Source organism: Podarcis filfolensis, assembly GCF_964270895.1.
Source record: "Podarcis filfolensis genome assembly, chromosome: 13".
In the NCBI taxonomy this organism is placed as follows: Eukaryota; Metazoa; Chordata; class Lepidosauria; order Squamata; family Lacertidae; genus Podarcis; species Podarcis filfolensis.
In genome coordinates this window covers 4,393,485-4,409,631 of record NC_139615.1, presented here as the reverse complement: position 1 = coordinate 4,409,631, position 16,147 = coordinate 4,393,485, and the positions used below count along the sequence as shown (strand labels likewise).

At 51.0% G+C, this 16,147-nt stretch overlaps 1 protein-coding gene across 2 annotated transcripts in view; it reads right to left on the bottom strand.

Moving 5' to 3' along the window:
* DNAH2 (dynein axonemal heavy chain 2) overlaps nt 1-16,147 on the bottom strand; it is a 137,516-nt gene that overhangs the window by 98,288 nt on the left and 23,081 nt on the right. For both annotated transcript variants that reach the window (XM_083580733.1, XM_083580734.1), the window contains exons 7-13: nt 8,897-9,135; nt 8,516-8,707; nt 7,295-7,452; nt 4,629-4,716; nt 4,138-4,343; nt 3,781-3,910; nt 3,008-3,190 (exon numbers count right to left, since the gene is read on the bottom strand). In XM_083580733.1, coding sequence (XP_083436859.1) covers nt 3,008-3,190; nt 3,781-3,910; nt 4,138-4,343; nt 4,629-4,716; nt 7,295-7,452; nt 8,516-8,707; nt 8,897-9,135 — 1,196 coding nt within the window. The remainder of the gene's footprint in view (nt 1-3,007; nt 3,191-3,780; nt 3,911-4,137; nt 4,344-4,628; nt 4,717-7,294; nt 7,453-8,515; nt 8,708-8,896; nt 9,136-16,147) is intronic.

Sequence of the window (16,147 nt, the reverse complement as noted above, 5' to 3'; positions counted from 1 at the left end):
TCATCCCTTCTGAGATTCAGCAGGCTTCCTTTGAACTTTCAGTAACACACTGAAACACTGTACAGAAGGTAAAGGTAAAGGGACCCCTGACCATTAGGTCCGGTCACGGACGACTCGGGGGTTGCGGCGCTCATCTCGCTTTATTGGCAGAGGGAGCCGGCCTACAGCTTCCGGGTCATGTGGCCAGCATGACTAAGCCACTTCTGGCGAACCAGAGCAGTGCACAGAAACGCCGTTTACCTTCCCGCCGGAGCTGTACCTATTTATCTACTTGCACTTTGAGGTGCTTTCGAACAGGACCGAGCAACAGGAGCTCACCTCGTCGCGGGGATTCGAACTGCCGACCTTCTGATCGGCAAGTCCTAGGCTCAGTGGTTTAACCCACAGCGCCACCCATGCCCCTACAGAAGGGAAAGCCGCTTGATAATTTGGGTTATGGGCTTTCATGACAGTCCTGGAATTTTCAGGGCAGTTGGAGACTATGAATTCCTACTCCTGTGACTGTTTTCTAATTCTGAATTGTAAATTGTTGTAAACCTGTCCTGGGATCTGCTGGTAATAAATTTTATAATAACAGGTCATAAATCAGGGCTGGCATATTGGGGTCTGGTGGAGTTCATTGTTATAGGTGTTGGCACAGTCATGAAATGGACATTTTGTATGCTTTATGTGGTATCCTGTACAGGTTTTTAAAATCCTATTTTATATATTGTAAACTGCTTTGTGATACCTTTTCTCAAAAAGTGGATCATGGGTTATATTCAACTGGTTTTTACTCAGAGCAGGCCCACTGAAATTAGTGGCCATGGCTAACTATGGACCATTCATTTCAGTGGGTCTACCCTGAGCAAAAGTTAGTTGAACGCAGCCCTGCAAGTCCAATCAATCAATCAGTCAATCAATCAATCAATCAATCAATCAATTCAAGAGCCTATCAGGGCCAGGGATTTCCTGCAAAATGGCAGGGGAAGGTGGGCTGAGTTCAGCAGGAGCTCAGCTTCCAGACTGGCCCAGCTGCTTGAAGTATCTGCTTCCACACAGACAGTCCTGAGTTCTAATTCTGAAGCACCCAGTCAGGAGGGCTGGAAACTTACTTTGTGAAAAGAAGACTGCAAGAAACCCAAGCGTTTGTGGGGTGCAAATCAGGTTTTGAGTTGATGTGTCAAGTGACAACAGTGACGTAGCGTGGGTTGCCAGCTGCAGGCCATGTGGAGGGTGGAGTGGGAGCAAGGGAAATGGACAGGGTAGGCATGTGCATTCAACTGCCTAATGGCATCTGCGTCACCCAGGAGATCGCAGCCCCAGAGGTGGCTTCACTTTTTCCTTGCTTGACCTCGGCAGGTTTCTAGACAGCCTTCTCCAGCCTGGAGCCCTCCAGATGTTTTGGACTACAACTTGCATCACACAACCTGTGTTGGCTGGGGCTGACAGGGGTTGTGGTCCAAAACATCTGGAGGGCAGCTGGCTGGGGAGAGCTGCTCTAGAACCGAGTGAAAGAGAAAGAGAGACAGAAATCAGTAAGCAAACTCTGCTTCCCAGCCTTGCTAGACCTCCCGCATTCTGCCGCCAGACTTATTGGTTATTCGCCCGTCCCGCTGGGCTTCTTCCCTCCCACCCAGGCCACAAACGCCCCCACCCGTGTGCCTTTGTCTTCGTGCCCAGTTGCCTGATGACCCCCATCTCAGCTTGCAACTTGGCCCGCAGCACTTGAGAAATCAGGCAATCCCAGTGGGAAGCCTTGAGTCGTGGCCGTTCGCAGGCTTCTTGCCACACAGCATAGCAAAACCGTTTGCATCCCACACACCCTGGGCCTGAGAAACGCTAAGAGAGAGAGAGAGAGAGAGAGAGAGAGAATATGAAAGTGCCTGTTTCCTCTGCCTGCCAAGAGCAGCGTTCAGGGACTGGCACACCTCGCCATTACACAACAAACATCAGAAGCAGGGCAGGGGAGCGCCGGGGTCCAGGCGTTTGCCAGCTAATATCAACATAAAGGGAAGGCTCCTGGCAGGGGAGAAGCCGGTTTTGGACAGGGAGGTTCAGAAGGGAGCTGATCTACCGGCAGCTTTCCTTTACATCCCAACGCGGATTTTGGCAATTTCAATTTTCAAGTGTGCACAGAGCGAAGAGCCGGGTGGGGGGAGGTTTGATTGATGGTGGAAAAGCCGTTTTGTTTCTACCCAACGTATAATTAAACCTGTCAGATGGAACTCAGAGACGGAGGATGTTATTGAGGTAAATAGCTGAGAAATAGACAAAAAAAATTGATGAGGTTGCTTGATGAATAAAGAACAGCCGCCGCGACCATGCCAAGGGCCCGTTGTTTTGCTGACCTGCAGATAGCTGCCCCCGCCAAAAAATAATCTTAGAAGGGCTGGAGAGGAATACCTTCCCACCCTCTGCCCAAGCAAAACAAGACTAATGCGAAGGAGACGTGCATTACTGTAGGACAGGACAGTCTCTAAATCACTGAGCATCGTTTCACTAGCGCAGGACAGAATACCAAGGTGGATATCCTGCGGATACTGTATGCAAGAGCCAGGATCAGGGGGAGAGCTAGCCTCTGCCAGGTCTGAACCTTGCCTGGTACCCTGACCAGGGGAAAGGAGGGAAATGGTAGAGGAAAAGGAGCAAAGCTAACCTAACAGGAACAGGAGAATGACTCACAACCGCAGGAGCAAAAGCTGTGATTCCTGCACTGAAAGCTCTGTGGGTCCCTTCCAACCATGCAGTTCTATGTTAACAGTTCTGACCGAGGTGGAGCAGGAAAAGGAAGCGACCAGCATGTCTGATGCAGTCCTGGTGGGCCTGGAGACAGTATGCTAATCCACTCCTGTCCCCCTGACTCCTGCTCACACGAAACAGAACAGGCTGCATAGCACGCAAAGCCAAGTCCACTACATGCTCCTCAGCAGCTGACGCCCGAGGCGGACGTTTCACTCTGCCTAATGGTGGGACCAGCCCTGCCGGCCACCGGGGTCTATTGCAGTCCTTAGAGCAAGAGCCTTACATTCATGGGTTTCTCAATGCGCCGTCGCAGAGCGCGCATCCAGTGCACCAGGCCCGAGTAATGGCACATGTGTGGCGGCAGGAAAGGGGTCCTCTTGCTCAACTCCTTGTTGACCAGGGAGAGCTCTCTGTTGAACAGCATGAAGATGTCAACCGTCTTCTTGTCGAAGGTGCGCTTGATGGCCTGGGACAGAGAAAAGAGGCCTGGTGGGATGGCCTTCCCACAATGAGAAGCCACCGGCCCTTGCCCCGCTGGAATGAACCACCTTCCGAGGTCCTCCTGAAGCTCTTGAGATGCTGGTCATATTGGGAGCCAGCAGCCAACCGGCCTAACCGTTGGCTCCTATTGTACCAGCTAGGTCACAGAAGGCTGAACTCTGTCCAAGGTGATACCTGCTCAAGCTCTACTTTCATGCCACAGAGATGTTCAAGCCCACTATGAGCAAAGATGCCCACACTCAGAGTTGCTTGTAAGGAAAGCCAGGATCAGACCAAAGGAGGCCCAACGCGTCCAGCATCCCACTTTCACAGGGGGCAACTAGATGCCCCCAAGGGAAACCCACAAGCAGGAATTAGCTCAGTAGGCCTCTTCCCACTTGAGCTACCCAACAACTGGTGTTCAGAGGTGTGCCACCTCCCCCACTGGAGGCCACCATGGCTAGTAGCCATTGATAGTCTTATCCCACTGATAGCTCAATGCTCCCTTCCCCCTTCCAGCTCTACAGAGCTCAGCCCTGCCTCAGATTCGGCCGGAGGGCCCGTCGCTAGCAGTACCTCTCGCGATGACAAGTGATGGAAGATGTCCTGGATCTCCACACCACGTTCCACGTCCTTCACGGTCTCAAAGGCGGAGGTGATCAGGTTCTGAGTCATCACCTCCAGGTCCTTGATGCCAGCACGGAAGCTGATGCCCCCAGGGATTCACAGAGAGAAGGGAGAGGACGTTGGAAGGAGAAGGTAGAGTGCAGTGCCCTGACTGGGAGCAGCAGGCTCTGCCTCAGGAGATGCTGTGCTTGCCTCCCCAGCACCCTCTGCTCCCTCCCTCTTTCTGTATACTGAATGAAGGACCCAAGGGAAGACTTGTCTCCTGCCAGCCCTCCCAGCTCAAGGGCAGCCAGGGGGATCTCTCACCGGTTGAAGTCCTCATGCCAAGAGGTGTTCTTCACATCCAGGATGCCTCCCTTCACATTGCGGAGCTGGCCGAGGTACTTGTTGAAGGTCTCCTCGATCTCCAGCAGGCTCCTGGTCATCTGGGGCCCACGCTGGCCAAAGAAGCAGGGCAGCGGGGTCTGCTTGCCGTCTTCCCAGCGCGCAAAGTGCTGCTGGCTCTCGCAGACCTATTGAGCAGACATAAAATCCCTAACCCAAACGTACCGCTCCTCACGGACATTTCTCTGCCCTCCAGGAGAAGGCCAAAGCCTGTGGAGATCCCCAGTCAGGCAACCTGATGTTTCAGGCAGATCCCAAATCACATGGGCCTAGTGTGCCCTGCAAAAGACCCAGCCCGGTTATCAAAGCCGCATGCACCCACAGATCTTTCCAAATGGGGAGAGCAACAGGGGACACATCAGAGAATGAATGAATTTCTGAGACCAGAACTTCTGCTGTGACATCCCACGTACCTCCAGGAGGTCCTTGCAACGCTGGACAAAGGCATCGACCTGGGCAAAGATGCTGGTCTGGTCCAGTACCCAGCCCTTCCCAGAAAGCCTGTGGGAGGAGATGCATAGTTAGGAGAACAGACAACTTTTGTCATGTTTGAGGGCAAGGGGTCCTTGTTCCCACCCAGCCTAAGGGGCTGCCCATACAGGGGTCAGAAACAGGATGAGGGTGTATCCAGTGAACATATAGATCCTGGGGGAAACACAAAAAGGAATGGAACCTTTCCCAAGACAGAGTCCAAGCATATTGTGAAAGAACACAGAAGCTGAAAGATAGCCAGCCAGTCACCCCCTGTTTGTCTTTCTCTCCCCTCCGCCCCTTCCCACCCACCCCCGCAGGCAAGAGGGTTCTGGAGAAATCATCTAATCAAAGAGCTCTGGGAACATATGAGATCCTCGCCCCAGGAGCACGGCTTGAGTGCCTAATCCAGGCCTGGCCGTGCCTGCCTTGCATCAGAGCCGCTCGCATGTTAAATGTCTTTATATCTTTTACGATATTGATCCAGCCCCACTAATTTGAATTTGAAGCAGACAAGTAACACTTAGACTTAATTGTCAAGGACCAGGCACCCACTTAAGCCTGACATCCCTAATCATAATGATAGATTATGTTGCATTATTTCTGAAGTACAGCCAGGAGAATCGGGGAACAGGAGAGACAGCCAGGGCCAGAACGGAAGCCGGAGAAGCCAGGGATCAGCCGACACTGGGATCCGGGTGAGGGGCAAGCAGGGGGCCTTACTAAGCCGCCCCGCATGGCTCTCCTCTCGCTGCAGCTCAAACAATATCCACCCGACAGACACGCAGCAGGCTGGTTCTCCACAGGTCCAGCCGACTGGCAGGGAAGCAGCCACTGAAGGATAGACGAGAGCAGCCTAGGCAGCCTGTGTGGCTGCTTAGAGAACATGGGGGCCATTGCAGAAGGAAATAACAGACACAGTCAATAGGAGCATAAGAAGAGCCTGCTGGATCCATGAAGTTCAGCATCCTCACAGTGGCCAACCAGATGCAAGCTACTCTCCCCTCTTGCGGTTTCTAGCAACTGGCATTCAGAAGCATCACTGACAAAGAGCACAGCCGTTGTGACTAGGAGCCACTGAAAGCCCGCACCTCCATGAACTTGTTGAATCCTCTTTTAAAGGATTGGGGGCTATGACTGCCTCCTGCAGGATTAAATGGGGGTGGGGATAGTACAAAATTGTTTAAAGGAAGAGCTGAAAATGGCTTGGGAAGGGCTTGGTTTCCCTGTGGTGTGCACACACATTGCTTTCCTCCAACTGTCGTAGCCTCGGGTCAAATTTTTTTGGCAACAGTACATGAAACCTTCCAACCCACTGAACGGGGGTGAGTGCAAGAAGCTGATCCCATTTGCAAACTGCTTTCAGCTCTGCCTCTTGTCAAGGGAAGCTGCCTTTTCCTGAGTCAGACCACTGGTTCATCTAGCTCAGAATCATCTACACAGCTCTCCAGGGTTTTGGACAGTTAATCTCTCCAAGTCCTACCTGGAGATGCCGGGGATTCAACCTAGAACCAAAGCAGGTGCTATAAGCCCTGGGACATGGGCCTTCCCTTTCTTTCATGGCTCCTCAGCTCCATGCTAGGGACCCTGCCCAACCTCAGCTCTCCCCAGGCCTCCTGTCCCTAGAACGGACACAGCCAATGCTAGGAGGTCATCTGACACAGCAGGAAGACCAATAGAGCCAGAGCATGGAGGAAATCAGCTGAGGGTATCTTTCAGGCAAGAAGGAGGGCAAAGGGCCTCGAATGCAGCACGACTGAAAGCGGTCCATGAGGCACAGGACTTCCGGGGGAGGAACTTGGTGGACTGAACACCTTCTGTCAGCAGGTTGCTGGTGATTATTACATGGTGATTGATGAGAACCAGGCATACATTTGGCTATCAAATTCACTCTAGAGATAAGAGCGAACAGGAGAGAACCTCTGGTGCTCTGAAAAAGCTGTGTTCTACGTCAAGAGACCAAGAAGCTGTCAGTTCCTGGGAACATGGACAGGGTTAAATGACTTATGAGCGGAGGAATAAACATCTTGCGCAAAGCCACATAAAAGCCCTAATGGGCATAGGGTCTGCAAAACCCTCCCTTTCTCTAATTATATCTGAGATGGTTATAATTTATGACTGAGAGAGGGTTCTCTGTCTGCCGGTGGAAATTTACATCTGGTGGGCAAGCTACTTTCTGGGTTTAAAAAGTCAATCATTAAACCACTGAAGGCAGAAGAAAAAGCATGCTCAAATTGTTTGAGCCAAGGAAGTTTTAAACGATCAAGGGAGTGTTAAGAACTTTTATTTTATTTTTAATTCTCTGTTTTCAGAACCAAAGTGTTGCCTTGAAATCAAAAGTAACTTTGCCACTGCATGCCTCCTTTGTGGGAAAGCAATGTGTTTTGAAAAGAGATAATGTTGTGAAGAATTTAAGGTGGAGATAGGAGATGTAATGAGACTAAATTGCTAGTAAGATAAAGGACATTCAGTCTTGCAAATACACCGTTGGACATTCCAGTGACTGATGGCATCCTTCAACAAATGTTCCGGGTCAGCAGCCTGACACGGGATATGGCAGCCCATCTGTTCCCAGGCCAACACCCACTGCCAGCCCAAGGCCTCTTACTTGTTGTGCATATGAGCGGCATGCTGATAGCTGTCCTTCCAAGAGGACATGCATGAGATGCAGCCATGCAGAGTCTGCCGGGTAGAGTTGATGTAGCCCTCAAAGAGCCGGTCCAGGGAGATGTCTTTGCAGCACATCTGGATAATTTTGTTGCTCATCTAGGGAGAAGTCAGGAGAGGCCACTTCAGCACCACCTCCAAGTTAATCCTTAGGACCACAAACATCTAACCTGTGATTGGACTCCATCACTTAATGGCTCCAGTCCACATGACCAATGGTCAGGGATGATGATAATTGTAGTCCAACAACAGCAATTGGAAAGTCACAGATTAGATACCACTGTTTTAGACAGACCTTAAAAAACAACTAGTATTGCCCAATGTTCCCATATGGCAATTTTCCTCTCATATATGTTGCCAAGCATGCCCATGTCCCTTATCATGTGTTACACGCTAACTCATGTGTCCATACATGATAACACAGATATGATTTTGAGAACTTTTATCCAGAGTAATTTGATTTTATTTAAAAGCATTTATATTTCAAATATCTCTTGAACAGTAATGGCATATTTCAGGAAGTTGCACTGCACCCCAGGTAATTACTTCAAATTGCTTGGGGGTCGGGGAAGGTAATAAGCAGAGCCAGAGAACTGGGCTTGAAAGAAGAGATGTTCATCATTACCAACACCAGAATGACATTAAGGAATAAAACGGAAGATAGGCTTATAGGCAAAATTGTACAAGGCTTAACCATCCTACTCTTGCCTGGACCAACAGCATATGCCTAGCTTGCTTCTAGGATAGCGACAGGCAGACAAGCAGCCTAAAGGGGAGAGCTTGGTTAGACATACCAGGGAAGCTCAGATGCAAAGGATTTGGGCCACACAAGAGCAAAAAGATAGTGAGGTTTGGGATATGGAGAAGAATGGAAGGAACAAAACTTTGATGAGCACCAGTTCCAAGGCGAGGAGAAGGAGAGATGGCGAAGGGTTTTGGGTCAGGGCTGTGGAGCATGTCAGAGCAGCTGGGCATAAATTCCTGTGTGACTTAGCCTCCCTCAGAGGACCAGATAGTCTTTTGCTATCTATAAACATTTATGCTGTTATGCCGAATTTTTATGCCGAATTTTACAGCTTGCTTTGGACATTATTTGCACTAGTAAAACCTGTTTAGAAGGAAGGAAATGGTCTAGGTTCGAAGAGAGAAATGCAGTCCTCACCTTTCTGAACAGCGCTGTGATTCTCTCTCGGGTGTTGTAGTACGGGGAGTTGACCCACACAATTCGGACAAGGCTGATGAGGTGAGGCAACTTTTCGGGGATGTTTTGGGGGCGAAGGGTGGATAGCTCCTGGAACGGTTCTTTCAGGATGGAGAGGAATCGGAGGTTTGACTGGGCCTGCTCTGATCCATCCTGCAAAGCAACCACAGAGCAATAAAGGAGGACTGAAGCAGGATCCGTGCCCACACAGACACGGCTCAACCTCCTCCTGAACCCTTCCCATGAAGGAGAGGCAGACTGGAGGAAGGGCTTGGTGTGGAAGAAACTTAAACCCCCTTTCCTGAGACAATTCCCTCCCTGCCCTACCCAACCTGCACCCACCTGGATCTGTTTGGCAAGCCGCTGGAAAGGGGTCACATAGGAAGACTTGGAAAAGGCCAGAATGGTTTCGATGTGCTTCACGCCCTGTTGGCAGAGCTGCTTGCTGATTTCGGAGAGGTCTGTACAGCGGTTCCTCCAGAACTCGATCTCTTCCAGCGGGCCTGAGCTCTCTCTGCTCTCCACAGCCTCTTGTGCCCTCAGAACCTCCTTGATCTGCCGGGTCCAGTGAATCATGGATGCTGGAACAACAGCAGCAACAGCAAATAAAAATCAAATCAAATCAGATGGCCCCCGGGCCTGCCAAGCTTCAGGAATCAACTCACAGTGCAGGCTTTGGTGCCTTTCACCCCTGTATATATATACACCGTATTTATCGCTCCATAGGGCGCACCGGACCATAGGGTGCACCTAGTTTTTAGGGGGGGGGAAATCAAGAAAAAGAATCTTATTCCCCCCCCCCCCCGCCCCAAAGAGCAGCATACAGGCTAAAGAAGCCATAGCCACGTGCAGCCTCTCCCTGCCGGAAGGGCTGCGTGGGGCTATCCCTGAAGCCTGGAGAGCGAGAGGGGTCGGTGCGCACCGACGCCTCTCGCTCTCCAGGCTTCAGCAAAAGCAATGCAAAGCCTTTGGAGCAAGGAGGGAGTGCTCCCTCTGCGCTTTGGGGGCTTCGCGTTGCTATCGCTGAAGCCAAGGAGCCTGCATTCGCTCCATAGGACGCACACACATTTCCCCTCAATTTTTGGAGGGGGAAAAGTGCATCCTATAGAGCGAAAAATACGGTATATGCTTTGCCTCAGCACAAAAGGCCCTGACCAGTTTTCATAGTAGCAGCAGTTGCCTTGCCTGCCATGTGTGAGGACAGAGAGTGGAGCCTAACCCAAAGTTGCTCAGTGAATCTGTGGGGCAGTCACACATGCCTCACCTGACGCTCAGCACGGAAAAATCCACCAGACCGGTGAACTGACTGCTAACAGCTTAACATTAAGACATGGTTTGAGTTGCCTATGGATCAATGCAGTACACCATTGGAAAAGAGAGAAGATCACAGGTTAAGAGTCTCTGGACATGTGCATAAGAACTGGTGCTTCACCAACGCCTAAAACACTTTAATCGCTGCAGTGCTTGAGCAGGAGTGGATATGTGGAGGGACCTCATGGAGTGTCTGCCAGAGAGAGAGATCTGTCTCCACTCTGGAAAGCAGAAAAAGAATTCTGGGATATATCATGCTATGGCTTCACTGCACAGAGTCCCCTGGGTGGAGAATATACTCTTATACAAAGAGACAGGGTGAGTCACACAGAAATCAGGCATGTTCCTTGGGAGGGGGTTCCCTCCAAGAGTACCTGATGCCATTTGCCTTCATTCTGTGTGAACGCACACTGTTTTGAGCCATGGCAGCGTTGTCGGGGCTTTGATGTTTTTCAAACCACACCGCTCTCCTCCTGTACATCAGAAAGGAGAGGGAAACGCGGCAAATTCTTTGTCCCAGCCCTTCTGCACACGAGGCTCTGACACTCGCCTAAATGCGCCGCCATCCCTGCTCTTTAATATGGGACTTTGGCTGCTGCGCCTGGGCTCGTGCAGAAATTACCTTCTACTTTGCGGTCTGTTGTCTGATAGATCCCAAATGCATCGTGTCCAAGTGCATTCTGGGGGAGAGCTAAGAGGAGGGGGCCCTGCAGGTCTGAATCATAAAGGGGGCTCCCCTGGCTGCGGAAAGAGGGGGGAACAACACTTCCAGGTGCATGAGAACCCCCGGAAGAGGAAACTGCCGAAAGGAGCCGCAGGGCCTCAGTTGCGGGGAGAGTTTGTGGCACCTGAAGCTCACCAAGTTTGCTGCTTTCCCCCCCTGCTCTTGGAATGGAAGAGGCTAATAGCTAGAGAGCAGCCATCTAGGAAGAGTTAGTATCGCAGCGTGGAAGCTGCAGTCTCTGTGCCAAATTACAGGGGTAAGACAATCACACAGCCCAGGGATTAGAATAGCCAAGTATCTCTAAGTGCTTGATAACAGCTGAGGTTTTAGTCACACAAGAGACGACCCCAAGGTAGCCAATTGGATGCTTAACCCAAGCATGCATTGCCATGCAAAATATCCAGCCATGGGAAGATTTTAATGCGCGCGGCGAACATTGCAGGCTGGGCGCTGCCAACCGCACAGGCCTCTCATTATGGGACAATCATGTGAATTTCAAATCCTCCATCTGTCTATGGCAGTGGGGGATTTCTTCATAATGCTTTTAAACTTTGAAAAGGGGCACGCTCCGCTTTTACGCTTTGGGGGGGAAAATCCTATACTCAAATTCGGAGATAAAACAAGGCACAAGATGAACGGGTCGTCTCCCTTTGTGCTTTGCGTGTGTGCCTGTGTTTTAAAAGCTACAAAATCGAGGAGAGATAAGAACGTTCTGGAGTCTATTCCCCCCACATGCCCAAATGAGCTTGGGCCATACTGAAGTGCTGCGGCGTTCAATCCAAAAAACGGGTCAATTAATGCCTGTTGTTACTAAAAGGCCTTTTTATTTTCCTTTGTTGCAAAAAGCCAACGGTAATGGCAATTTATGCAACACCACAAGTGAGGCAGAGCGAACAAGGAGCCGCCTCTCCTGGACGCCAGAAGAAAGCCAAAGGCAGCGACAGCATGGAAGTGCAAGCCACTTCACCCGTGTTGGGGCAGGAGATGAAGGAGGTGTGTCTGTTGACTCCCATTTCCCCATCCTGGGCGCAAAGCTCTTCTCACCCGAGGCTAAAAAGGCTACAGAGAGGCCTGCAGGAGGCCATGTGTACATCCAGGCAGTGGGGAACTGCAGCCAGGCCCAGATCCCTCAAGGGATGGTGCTCTTATGACAATATATCCCCAACCTGCTCCTTCCAGATGTTTTGGACTACAGCTCCCATCAGCCACAGCCAGCTATGGCTGATGGGAGTTGTAGTCCAAAACACCTGGAGGGGCAGGTAGGGGCAGGCTGCTGTCCAACACTAAAAATATACAGTGGTACCTCTGGATACGAACGGGATCCGCTCAGGAGCCCCATTCGCATCCTGAAGCGAATGCAATCCGTGTCTGCGGATCGCAATTCACCGCTTCTGCGCATGACGTCATTTTGACCGTCTGCGCATACGCGAGTGGCAAAACCCAGAAGTAACGCGTTCCGTTACTTCCGGGCTGCCACAGAGCGCAACCCGAAAACGCTCAACCTGAAGCAACTTCAACCCGAGGTATGACTGCACACCTGTGGCATTTATTTTTATGCACACAAGAACATTTTGTGGGCCCGCACCTTCAGAACAGGATGTCTGACATGTCCCTCACACAGTACAGCGGCTGAGGGGGCAACCCAGGCCCAGCAGGCTCCCCCAGTGGGCTTCCTCTGCCATTTGCATACGGAAGAAAAGGACTGAACAACCCCTGGTGAGGCACACCTTTGCCAGGCTCTGCTTTATTATTCCTAATAGAGACACACGCGCTGCATAATTCAGTCAACATCTTTTCCCCTTGTCCGTAGCGAGATGTTCAATTGAATTTGCGCAGGGCGGAACAAACGAGCCGCTGTGCCGGATCTGACTGGCGATTTCTCTCGCCGGCGCTTCAGCCTTTCTTTTATTTTCTGCCTGCGGGGCAGTAACAGAACCAGCAGCCCCTGGGAGACAAAGGGGACGAGACGCGGCTGGGGCAAGGGGATGGTGGGACGGGCCCAGAGAGACAAGCCGCACAAGATGGCGGCGGGCCTGTCTCTTCAAACACAGGGGGCTCAGTTCAAAGCACAAAAGGAAGGTCCATATGGGGGTGCCGTGCGCCCCCACCCCCAGAGACTTTTCTCCCTGCAACCCATGCCCCTGAGGTAATTTCTCCTTCAACCTGGCTCCAAAACCAGAAGTATTGGAGGAGAACAGCTGAGGGAGAAATCCCCTCAGGGACCACTGTGTCGGGAAAGCGGGGGGACAGTTGTGATGCCCCCAACCTGTCGTATGGCCACAAGTGGCAGCTCGGCCAGTGCCTTTTCCGCATTTAAGGCCTGCTCTGGTTCAGTTCTCAAGCCTCTCTTGGGCTCTGCAAGCCCCGGTTTCACTTCAAAGGGGAACTCTGGGAGTGTGGGGAAGAAAGTGCTCCCCAACCCAAGAATGTCACTCAAAATGCACTAAGAGAGGTTACAAGAAGTTCCTGAGCAAAGGGGTCGCAAGGAAAGAGAGAGAAATATATATATATTGGGTTTTTCTCTCCTCTCTGCCCTGAGGCAGATGAATAGGCTGGAGCAGGCAGGTCGTGCCCTTTCCCTTAAGGCGCAGAGAGGGACCCTGGCAAGATAAGGAAAACAAAGGACAGAACAGGCATCTCAAAGCGTCTGTACCCTGAAGGCTCAGGATGGGTAATGTGCCCATTAAAAACAGCAGTAAAATAAAACCAAGTACTGTGCATTTTTAACACCCAGAATAGCAAAGGTGTCCCTTGCTGCTTTTCAAGGGCTGTGCTCTGGCAAAACAATGGCCAGGGATGCCTCCCCTTGTGTACCTTCGAGTGCTGGGATAAAGAAAATAGGTGCTCTGGGCTGAGCAGCAGGGACAAATGGAGGGCATAAACCATTTGTATTTCGGAGAGCAGCCCTTTGAAATATGTAGGATGCCAACTGGGGCAGGTTAAGCAGCAGTGGCCAGACCTGGGATGAAGAGATCCCACGAAGGAATAAGCTGTGTCACAGCTAGCTGCCTTACATTGAGTCCAACCATCAGTCCACCTTCCTCAACGTTGCCACTTCTGCCAAAAAGCACAAGCTCCATTCTGCTTATCATGAAACATGACAGCTAAGGGTTGACGATATTTGCTCTTCCACACTTACTGTGGTATTATTATTTTTTAGAGGTCCACATGCGCAGATTCAGAAATTGCCCATAATGGGGTAAGAAAAGGTAAAGGACCCCTGGACGGTTAAGTCCAGTCAAAGGCGACTCTGGGGTTGCGGCGCTCATCTCGCTTTCAGGCCGAGGGAGCCGGCGTTTGTCCACAGATAGCCTTCCGGGTCATGTGGCCAGCAGGACTAAATGCTTCTGGCGCAACGGGACACCGTGAGGGAAACCAGAGCGCACGGAAACACCGTTTACCTTCCTGCCGCAGTGGTACCTATTTATCTACTTGTACTGGCGTGCTTTCGAACTGCCAGGTTGGCAGGAGCTGGGACGGAGCAACGGGAGCTCACACCATTGTGCAGATTTGAACTGCCAATCTTCTGATCAGCAAGCCCAAGAGGCTCGGTGGTTTAGACCACAGCACCACCAGCGGAAATGTTAGTGGAGGGTGGTGTTGTCCTTGAAGGGAGGGGCCAGTAAACGGAAAGATTCAATCAAGGAGGAGTTTGGATTTGATATCTCGCTTTATCACTGCCCTAAGGAGTCTCAAAGCGGCTAGCATTCTCCTTTCCCTTCCTCCCCCACAACAAACATTCTGTGAGGTGAGTGGGGCTGAGAGACTTCAGAGAAGTGTGACTGGCCCAAGGTCACCCAGCAGCTGCATGTGGAGGAGTGGGGAATCGAACCCGGTTCACCAGATTACGAGTCCACTGCTCTTAACCACTACACCACACTGGCTCGAGGACAACCCACTGGTGTGGATATGAAACCGCAGCACAGCTATGGAAAGTGAAAGACTTCAACTGCGTGCATGTGGACACAGAACAAATCAGATCTCGGAGCCCGTTTGTGAGATATCGTCCCTGTCTGGAAGCACCCTTAGTGGTGAAAGCAGTGGGCTCCACGTACCTCAAGAACAAAACCACGGTTCTGATTTTGAGATGAAGGGCCAAAGTTCCTCTCCCTCCCACCCCACATTCTTATTCTCGAGATTTTTGGTGTGTCCACATTTCCCCTCAGCGTCACCACCAGCCCTCTTCCCCCAAAATAATAACAAAAGCAGGATTTTAATAGATCCGAAGAGAAAAGGTGCTGGAGAGCAGGGCGAAGAATGATTCACCCCCACTAGCATCTTATACATCAGCCACCCGCCTGTCACGAGGCAGCCTTCGGGGGGGGGAGGGGGGCGGTGCTGGGAGGAGGGAAACTGGTATGACACATAATACATGAGGCTTATAAAATTGTGCATGATGTGCAGAAAGTGAGGAAAAGTGGAACTTTCGTAGGGTCACCCTATGAAACAGATCAGTGGAAGATTCAGAAAAGATGAAAGAAAGGTCCTTCTTCCCACGGGACATAATTTACTTCTGGAACTCACTGCCACAAGATTTCCTGCATCAGCCGGTGGATAGATGCCCTTTGAGGTGCCTTATGAAGGCTTATGATTCAATAAGGTGCAGGGTTGCCTGTTGGCTTTGATGGCTTTAAAAGGAAGATGGGGGGATACCATACAGAAGGAGAAAGCTACCAATGGCTACCCTTCAAGATGGCCGTGCAGCAGCCTCCAGGACCAGAAAGCTGGTTGCTGATGGTGACAAGAGGAGAGAGCATGGTTGCTGCACTCTGGTCTCGCTTTCTGGCTTCGCGTAGGCACTGGGCCTTTGGATCTGGTGCAGCTGCTGTGCTTTTCTGAGGTTTTTATGGGTGGTCTGTTGACAGCTGTAAGTTGTTGGAAGCTAAAAAGGGGGGGGAGCTTTGGCCTTCCAGGTCTTTGGGGTACCCTGAAGGGATCTGGTTGGCCACTGCTGGACAAAGTGGAGTCCACTTGCTGCGAACAGAATTATAACATAAACCACAAGATCCCCCGTGGTGAGTTTATGAATTGGTTGGCCAGTCTGCTTAAATTCCAGCTCTCAAGAGCAGGCATAGGCAAACTCGGTCCTCCAGATGTTTTGGGACTACAACTCCCATGATCCCTAGCTAACAGAACCAGTGGTCAGGGAAGATGGGAATTGTAGTCCCAAAACATCTGGAGGGCTGAGTTTGCCTATGCCTGCTCTTGAGAGTTCCTCATTCTCTCCCCAAATTATCAGCACTTGCTCCTCCATGGACCGCTCCACCATTCCAGAGAACGGGCAGACAAGTTTGTTTTATGATTTGTTATCTTTGTTGTATTATTATTTAATAACCTCAAGGGGAATTGCTGAAGCAGGTGTTACTGCATCTCCCGGATTACGGTGTCTCCTTTGCACCTCCCAAACCCACAAAGACGAAGCACTGTGGTGGCCTATGCTGGGCATGGAGGAAAGGTTTATGTCTGTTTGAATAGATCAAGCCTCTAGCTCTCATGGGCACAAGGGCAGGAAATGCTTCGTGCTCGCTTCAAATCCCACCACATGGACTCCAAAACAG